We start from the raw sequence: 9,454 nt of genomic DNA, 5'->3' as shown, positions 1-9,454 counted from the left end.
CAGAAGGATGCTAAAATCAGACAATGGCTGTACATACGCTAACCCAGTTATAGGATTGAAATGCAGTTTTTCTTAATCCAAAATAGTTTGTGCTTGTCCTCAACATGCTAGCTCCAAGATAGCTCAATTGGTGGAGCATGTGATTCTTAGTCTCAGGATCAAGAGTTCAAGCCCACATTGGGCAAAAAGATTCCTGCATTGTAGGGGTTGGACTGGATCAATCTGCAACGAGCTTTTATTTTCAGAGTGAAACCAGTTTCTCAGGAAGCCCTATTCAGGGGCAGTAAAATATGCACCAGCTGATATGCACCTGTCCTGCCCCCCCCCTCATTATTTTTCTCTAGCGCAGCACGACATCTGGAGGTTTCTGCACTGGCTACCACTGTTTTAAAGAACCGGCCATCCCAATATACTCAAAAGCAGGACTCAAAAGTTACCTAAGTATACTAGCGGCACCAGTGGTAGCACCACAGGCAATAGTACTGGTAGGTAAAGGTAAAGGGACCCCTGACCATTAGGTCCAGTCGTGGCCGAATCTGGGGTTGCGGCGCTCATCTCGCTTTATTGGCCGAGGGAGCCGGTGTACAGCTTCCGGGTCATGTGGCCAGCATGACTAAGGCTCTTCTGGCGAACCAGAGCAGCACATGCTGTTTACCTTCTCGCCGGAGTGGTACCTATTTATCTACTTGCACGTTGATGTGCTTTCGAACTGCTAGGTTGGCAGGAGCAGGGACCAAGCAACAGGAGCTCACTGATCGACAAGTCCTAGGCTCTGGGGTTTAACCCACAGCGCCACCCGCGTCCCTATAGTACTGGTACCTGGCAGGTAAACAAAGTATAGGTAAAAAATAGCACTGCTAGCTGGCAGTACTGGTGACACTGACAGTAATGCTGATGCTACCACTCGTAGTGTGGAAGCAAATTTGAATGCTGCTGCTGCTCATGGTGAGCAGATAGATTCTGAATACCTATAGAAGGGGAGGTGCTGAGACTTTTGGACGCAGACACAACAGATGTGCAAACCGCCCAGCCTCCCTCTCCTTGCACTCCCCCCCCCCCACGGTGCTATATATGTCAGTGAGAGGAGGGGCGGTAATCCCCCTCCCCAGCCTCCCACACGCGATTTCCCTGCCTGCTGGTGGGCACAGCCCGCCAGATAGATCTTGCCGGGGGGGGGGCTGGGCTGGGGGAGTCCCTGCCCGGTGATTGGCTCTTCCGCGGGGCCAGTAGCCCTGGCCGGGCTCGGCGCCCGCAGCCAATCGGGAGGCGGGGATTGTGGGGCTCGGGAATGCCGCGACGCTGGTGGAGGCGCCGGGTGTGGAACGAGCGGCGGGCTGAGCTCGCGCGCATCCTGGGCGCCGCTCCGTTTCGACGATGCGCCCGGCGCTGCGCGCGCTCGGGCTCCTCCAGCTGCTCCAGCACCTGGATCTCGCCAGCGGCCAGACGGGTAAGTGGCCGAGGCGGAAGAGGGACTGGGAGCCGGGCTGGGAAACTCCTGCGGGTGGGACGCCGTCCGAGCAGGACTTGGCAGAAGGGGCAAGGAGTTGGGAGAGGCGGCGGTGGGAAGCCAAGCCAACATTGTAAATGCAAAGTGAAGCGACGCCTGTTGCCGACACAAGAAAGGGCGATCCATAAGACCGATAAGCGCACAGTCTTGTTATCGGGGGGGGGGGCACTTTTAGGCTGCTTCGCTGCTTTCGGGCGGGCTGCAGTCTTACATGGCAAATTCCGGTTGCACAATTGCATCCTGATGGGGAGATCTTGCGCAACAAACCCGCTTCTCGAAAACATCCGATTTTGTTTTGTTTTTGTGCCTGAGCGGGGATAAGGAAAGTGGCTGCTGGGAAGCCTGGGACGCCCTTGCAGTGATGCAACCTCGTCTAACCTCCCTGTAGTAGATGGATGCTCATTTCATAGAATCATAGAACTGTGTAGAGTTGGAAGGGATCCCAAGGGTCATCTAGTCCAACCACCTGCAATGCAGAAATGTCGACTGAAGCATCCATGAAAACCTCCAAGGAAGGAGGGATTTCAATACATAACCAACGTCCTCCAATCTCCCTGCAATGGAATCAGGGCGAATGCTCACCAAACAGGCTGTCTGGAAGCAACCTGAGATGGAGATCCTGTGGCCAGCATGACAGCTCCAATCATCCCTGACCATTGGCTACTCTGTCTGGGGCTGAACATCAAGGGCCACAGTTTGTCCCTATCCTCCTCCTCCCCCCTGCCGAGTTCTCCAAGGGCAACGCTGAAACTAAGGTGGAAGAAGTTGAGAGCCAGTGCCTCCGCCCCGCCAGGACTGGGTGCAAGGGAAGAGGTAGGGGCAGACTGAGGCTGGTGGAGCACTGCCCCCCTTTGTCCAAATGAGTCTCCGTGGGCTAATTGTTAGAATAAACTTCCTCATGGTAGGGCTTGGTGCTTTGCAAAGTGGTGGACACTCCTTCACCGGAGGGGCTTTTTAAGCAGAATCTGGACGGCCGTTTGTCAGGGGTGCCCTTGTTGTATCCTGCGTTGCAGTTCTTGCCCAGAGCAAGGAACTGAACCAGACGAACTCAGAAACCTCTCCCAACTCAGCTGAGTTTCAGACCCATTGAAATGAATGAACAGGACTAAGTTAGGTCCATTCGTTTCAACAGATCCCCTCTGAGTAACACTGAGTTGTGTACTGCCCTATGTTTCTTTGGCAGACCTGATTTGGTGGCAGTAGGTTTCACCCGTGGGTGGGGTGGGGTGAGCCAGAAATGGTAGACCAATCATTTTTGCAGGTGGGAGTCCTAATGAGAATGTCACAAGTGTGTGAGCCGCTCTCTAGGTTCCATTGGTCAAAGTGTGCATTTAAAAAGACTCTTTTCTATTCTTCCATAGATAAAGGAATAAGAATGGGATAAGATTTAGCGTGGCATCTTCACCCCTCGTGTCCCTATTTAATGATTGCCAGAACACCTTCCCAGAAGATGCATTGGCAAGCTTTGCCAGGGAAACACGGGGCAAAGCATCTTCGCCCCGCATGTCCTTTCACAAAGATAAGTTGGGTGGTGATGGGTGGGTGTGGGTGATGGACAGAGTTGGGTTGGGGGGGCATCGCATATGTGACGTCATGCAAACACAGCACACACACACACCCCAATGCTGGGTGCAACTCGGCACTGCTGGAGCCTGCCCATCCTATTGGGGAAATGTGCAACGCAGGTCTGGAGCCATGACTATGGGGCAATAATTTCCCAGGCCGGCCTTTGCCAACCTGGGGACCTCCAGATGCTTTGGACTACAACTCCCATCAGCCCTAGCCAGTACTCACTCCCATCAGCTGATGGTGGTTGTAGTCAAAACATCTGCGGGGGACTCGGCTTGGCGAAGTTGTTGGCCTAGGCTCTCATTCCAGATGGCAGCACTAAGAGGATCTGTGGAGCTTAGGGTTAAACAGCTGGGCAAATCTTAGAGGCTTCTGCCTGCAGTCCCTGTTTTCTTATTCCTGTTCCCTTCAGAGCTTGTAAGCTCATTTGCAGAGCTGCACAGCTTGGTGAATGATACTCAGCTGCAATCCCACACAACAAACTAGGGGTGGGGAACCTATCACCCTCAAATCCTGCTGGACTATGGCTGCATGCACACCATTCATTTACAGCACATCTCCCAAGAAGCCTGGGAGCTGTAGTTTAGCCTTCAGAGAGCTACAATGCCCAACAGCCTTAAGAAAACTACATTTCCCATGATCCTTTTTTTTGGGGTGGTGGGGTGAAGTGTGCTTCATGTGTATCATGTTGTATAGACAACCTATGTCTCCCATCATCCCTGATAACTGTTTGTAGCTGATGGAAATTGCAACAAGTTACGCGGAGCCATGGATTCTCCTGCCCCTGCTATGCACACTTACCTGGCAAGCAGTGCAGATACCTATACCTGAAAAGTGTTGACTCCTGAATCTTGGGCAGCAGAATGGGATAGATGGGGAAGCCCGGCCCCTTCTCTAGCTGGTCTTTTGGACCCATTCCAGGCCACCCACCCTGTTCACACTTGTCGTAAGTGTTTTTATCCGGCAGGAGCATGTCTTAGAACTCTGATAATGTCTCTTGGTTGCCTGGATGGAGGAGAGAGAGAAGGGGGTGAGCATGTGTCGTAGAAACCAGCTTACCATACAAAGATAAAATTCACATCCATTGCTGTCATAGATTGGTTGGATGCAGAGGAACAATATTCATTCATTCATTCATTCATTCATGACACGGGTGGCACTGTGGGTTAAACCACAGAGCCTAGGACTTGCTGATCAGAAGGTTCGCTCTGGTTCGCCAGAAGCGGCTTAGTCATGCTGGCCACATGACCCGGAAGCTGTCTGCAGACAAACGCCGGCTCCCCCAGCCTATAGAGCGAGATGAGCGCCGCAACCCCAGAGTCGGCCACGACTGGACCAAATGGTCAGAGGTCCCTTTACCTTTTTATACACCATTATTTGACTGTAAAAGAAACCTCAAAGTGGTTTACAAAGAGGTGGGTCTGGTGGGCGGATAAAATAATAGGTGGAAGGAAAAAAACAGTTCAAAACAACGAGTTGTTATAATAATTCTGAAAGACTTTAAAGTAGCAATAAACTTTGAACGAAGCAATCTCCGCAAGATGGTTTGCAGTTCCTGTTGAAAGTTTTCAGGCTGAATTTCAGCTGTCTGGAAATCTTCTGTTCAATAAAGTCTGACATGTTTGTGCTTCACAAGTTGAAGCTATGCAGTCTACAGTCAGAAGTAAGCACCACTGAGTTTAAGGGAAGCAGAGGAAACAGCACAGGACTACAGCCAGTCATGCTGATCCTAATAAATTAGGTATTGTGCTATGTGCTGCTGCTGCACCTCTCTCTCTCCCTCTCTCTCTCTCTCTCTCTCTCTCTCTCTCCCCTTGCATTTTTGTACCCTTCCACAAAGAAGTCGGTCCCTCAGTATTCTAGAGTTGATGCCCATGCAAAAAGGACTGCTTTAAATTGATGCTTGTGCTCATCCAATGGCTTTACAAAGAACTTACAACTTTAATAGATGAGGAGGAGGATTTCAGCATCACCAGCAACCATAAGAAGACAATAGATACTCCTGATAGGTATAGATGTCTAGTCCACACACACACACACCATTAAGCCAGTAGAGAGATGATCTTCAAGTAGTGCTTCACATCACTTCTGGGAACCACAGCAAATAAATTGCAAAATAACCCTTCTATATACTCATCTCAAAAAAACGAAACAAGCACAGCGGCCATGATGAAATTTTATTCCTCTGTGTCTCTCTCTGTGTGTAAAATATTAGTTTTGAGGTTTTAGGTCTTAATCCAAAAGTAAGGACTCCCCACCCCCATCCCCCCAGTAGCATCTGTTGTATTTTGTCTTCTCCACATCCTGTTGAAAAATATACCGCCTGGAATTTGCTGACCAACATGGTAATGTCTTCCTGCTGAATGAGCTCCAGAAAAATGCAATGACTTGTGCACTGGGAACCTTCAGTATCTGAGTTGTGTCTAATTTCTTTATAAGTGGTTTTTTGCTTACGTTTTTTGCCAGTGAAATTTCCTGGGAATTGTGACTCCCTCTTCTAACTTGGAATTTCCCGCTGCTTCCCTCCAACATAGTTATGAAAAGTGTTTTGGGGGTTTTTTGGAGGTGGGGGAGATGTTGTTAATGCCAGGTCAGGGATGTAGCAGCCATCCATCCATAAGAGCAGATCCAGAAAATGAGAGGATGGGCTGTATCACTACTGCTGTTATCATCTAGCAAGCTTGTACCCAGCATTGCTCGGAAATTGTACGACACTAAAAAAACGACACTCCAGTTTTGTACGACACTAAAAAAACGACACTCCAGTTTTGTACGACACTAAAAAAATGACACTCCAGTTTTGAAATCAGTGGTTAAAATCAGAGCAGTTTTGAAAGGTTCAGTCCTTCATCTTGATTCACAGTGGTGTTCAAATGTATCCAAACATATCAGATATCAGAAAGCATCATTTGTCTTAATAAGTGTCCAAATGCATAGTTTCTGAAAAATTGGCTTGTTTTGCCTTTGTAGCAACGATTTTAAGGAGTAAAGTTTGGGGGATGATAAGTTAAATTCTTCATGGGAGCAAATTTTTATCTGACAGAATGTCTGGTTTTAATAACTATTTTAATTTTGCAATGTATTTTATTCTGTTTTATTTAGTTTATCTTTTATAATGGCTTTGTTGCATAGCAACAAACAACTTTCCAAAATACGTACTGCGGTATATTTCATTTATGAATGGCTTCCCACGAGGCACCCCAAAGCGATTTGCACTACAGTAAAAACGTATATAGAAAAACCTGCATGTGTGAAAACAGTTTAAACATTTGCATATATAAAAAACCCAATTAAAACCAATTGTAAACAGTTTAACCACAACAACATATATATAAAATAAATTCAGATCCACACAGATACCAACTTTCTCTGACTTTGGGCCACTGCAAAAAAAAAACATCAGGGGCAAAGGCTGAGTAAAAGGCGCCAAGGCAGAAAAGAAGAGGCTCAGAGCCACAAGCAGGCACCTATGTTTTTAGACATGCATACTCCACTGCCACCACAAATGTCTGCCCCCATAACCTGATGATTGTTCAAGCATGGGAGAAACTCTTCATCCCACTGCAGGGCTTCCTTTCTGCAGAATTGCTTACAGCTTTCTATAAGATTTTGAACAAAAGAGAAAGGTGGGAGGAATCCACTGTTCACACCTGGCTGATGCCCATTGCGACTGGTAAGGCGGAAACAGTATGTGGAGCCAGAGCTTCAAGCATCCATGGCAGATGGCCATCCCACCTCTGCTTAAAAGCCTCCAAGGAAACAGAGTCCGCAACCTCCCAGGTTGTCCGGAAGCTACTCAGCAGCCTCAGACTGCATAGCCAGTGGCCAGGGATGATTATAGTCCAATATCTGGGGACAGCTGAAGAACATTGGGAGATGGTAGCAGGACTGTGGGTTGGGCTGGCATGGACCAACTGGGTGACAACCTGCTGGCTCCCTCCCCAAGCTCAGACCCCTCATTTCTTCATGCCCCCCCAAACAATTCTCATAGCAAAACCAAATCAGCCACCTCTTGTTTCTATATTGCTTTGTATTTTAAAAAAACAATTTATTGTGTTGCGCTCATTATCAAGCACTCGTTATCCAGTCTAGTTTTCCTGCTGGTGTTCTTCCACTGTTTTTCTCCCCCATCCCTGCTGAACGCAGGCAGAGTAAATACTTTATTGGACCTTTCATCTTCATGCATTTGCCAGAGAGAGCGCGTCCACCCGCGATGTTGTACAGCTAAGAAGGAAGCCGATAACCAGCAAAGCCAGAAACTTGTGGAATTGTAGGAAATCTTTGGCCAAGCAGATTACCCTCTCCCTCTCCCAGGCCCTTGATTAAACTCTAACCCGACTCATAATCTCATTCATCTGCATCTTCAATCAGGATAGTGGGCCATAGTCTAAAACCAATTCCCATAAATACCTTACTCCCCCACCAAAGACAATTATGTTGATACACACACACACACACACACACACACACACACTGCCTCTTGCTTAAAAAAAAATAAGTAGATGGACCGACGATCAGATAGTAGACAGAACTGAAAGCACACTGAATGCTCTTACCTGTCAAAGGGATCATGTGTAATCCAAGATTTTATATCTCTAAACTTGATAAAGCACCACAGCTCTGCATTAAAACAGTGTAAGTATTGCATACTAAAAGATTGTCCTCTGTAAGAAAGTTGCAACTGATGGAATGACAAAGGTGTACTTTAACAGGTCATGCCCTGTGTTTTAATCATTGAATCATCTGATGCAGCCTTCCCCAGCCTGATGCACTCCAGATATTATTCAACTCCAGCTCCCATCAGCCCCAGCCAGGGTGGCCAATTGTCAGGGATGATGGGAGTTGTAGTCCATGAACATAGGAAGGCTACCTTCTACTGAGTCAGAGCACTAATCTATCTAGCTCAGCTTTGTCTATATTAACTGACAGTGGCTCTCCAGGTTTTCAGGCCGTGGGGAATTTTCCACCTCTATCTGGAGATGCTGAGGGGTTGAACATGCAGAACAGAAGCCTTGTCACTGAGCTCTCACCCTTCACCTTCTGAATGGCCACAGGTCAGTGGCAGAACATCTGGAGGGCCTTAGCTTCCCCACCCTCAAATTAGAGAACCCCTGTCGAAAGGGTAGGAGAGAAACACAATATGCCATTTTTCCTTAACCATCCTGTTTGGGAGAAGGATTATGTGGCTTTCAAAGCTGCAACCAGGTACCTGCTTCATTTGGGAATAAGCCCCGATGTACGAATAAACAGGATCTTATCTAGATCTCCGATCAAGTTGACCGAGGCCTGGACCAACCATGTGATGGTGGGGGAGTAGAGTGGGCTTTGATATATTCCTAGCCAGTTGCATTTTTAAATAAAATGATGAGGGTTATGTTCTAAGAGGCTAAAAGGAATTGGAGGAGAAAATTAAGCAAACTGAGGGCTTGTGTTGCCGCTTTTCCCTGAGAAAATTTGCAGTTTAGTGCTGAATGGTCACTGCAGTAGATAGTTATGGGAGAGCAGAAAGATGAAGGTAGTTGATCCCAGCTAAGCCAATAGAGGGGGCCTTACTGAGTGCTAGAACATCCGCTTTGCTTGCAGAAGGTCCCAGGTTCAAGACTGGGAAAATGAGATTGGAGGTGGTAGGAACATCGTGCGCTATTGGTCCATTTAGCTCAGTACTGTCTACACTGACTGGCAGCAGCTCTCCAAAATTTTAGGCAGCATTCTCTCCCAGTCCTAGCGAGAGATTCTGGGGTTCAAACCTGGGATTTTCTGCATGCAGAACAGATGCTATCCGCCACCAAACTATGGCCCTTTCTCCTAATTTCCCCCATCATGACTAGTAGTCTACTAGTCATGCAGCCTGCAAAGGATCAGGTAACAAATGATGGAGAAGCTGCCGGTTAGAGTGGGCAATTCCTGAGTAGCCGGACAGATCATTTGACGTGATGCAAAGCAGCTTCCTGACATGCTTGGCACTCAGTCCTTAGTGCTGGTGTACATCAGTCTTATCTCTTCACCTTCCAGGGGATGGTTGCGGTCACTCAACGCTGACGCCTTACAGCGGGACTCTGACTTCCAAGAACTATCCTGGCACTTATCCCAACTTCACATCTTGCGAGTGGAGGATCCATGGAGCTGCGGGGAGCTCCCTCAGCCTGATCTTTGGAGACATGGACATTGAAGCCTCAGAGCAATGCAAATCCGGCTTCCTATTGCTTTCTTCCCCATCGGATGGAACTCGCTTCGGTAAGGAGAACCGTTTGACTTCTCGGTCGTAAGGATCTCAGGAGTCATGGACAGCTTGGGGTCATGGGAGTGGAGCACACGCTGCAGTGGGGTCAGGAAGGGGAAACGGCACACATCCTTTTCACATGGAGGTAAGAGGGAAGG

General features: G+C 48.0%; 2 protein-coding genes across 2 annotated transcripts in view; both read left to right on the top strand.

Moving 5' to 3' along the window:
- Positions 1–1,279: 1,279 nt before the first annotated feature.
- Positions 1,280–9,454, top strand: part of LOC128418644 (discoidin, CUB and LCCL domain-containing protein 1-like) — a 44,188-nt gene continuing 36,013 nt past the window's right edge. Inside the window, exons 1-2 of the mRNA XM_053398583.1 lie at positions 1,280–1,447; positions 9,089–9,310. Coding sequence (XP_053254558.1) covers positions 1,375–1,447; positions 9,089–9,310 — 295 coding nt within the window. The 5' untranslated portion in view covers positions 1,280–1,374. The remainder of the gene's footprint in view (positions 1,448–9,088; positions 9,311–9,454) is intronic.
- The window catches only part of EPB41 (erythrocyte membrane protein band 4.1), a 274,098-nt gene continuing 267,959 nt past the window's right edge, over positions 3,316–9,454 (top strand). Inside the window, exon 1 of the mRNA XM_053398548.1 lies at positions 3,316–3,325. The gene's annotated coding sequence lies outside the window, so the exon portion shown is untranslated. The remainder of the gene's footprint in view (positions 3,326–9,454) is intronic.

The sequence above is a fragment of the Podarcis raffonei genome, chromosome 8 (genome assembly GCF_027172205.1).
Source record: "Podarcis raffonei isolate rPodRaf1 chromosome 8, rPodRaf1.pri, whole genome shotgun sequence".
NCBI classification, from domain to species: Eukaryota; Metazoa; Chordata; class Lepidosauria; order Squamata; family Lacertidae; genus Podarcis; species Podarcis raffonei.
Note: the sequence above shows the minus strand (reverse complement) of the source record. Positions and strands in the feature narration are given on the sequence as shown.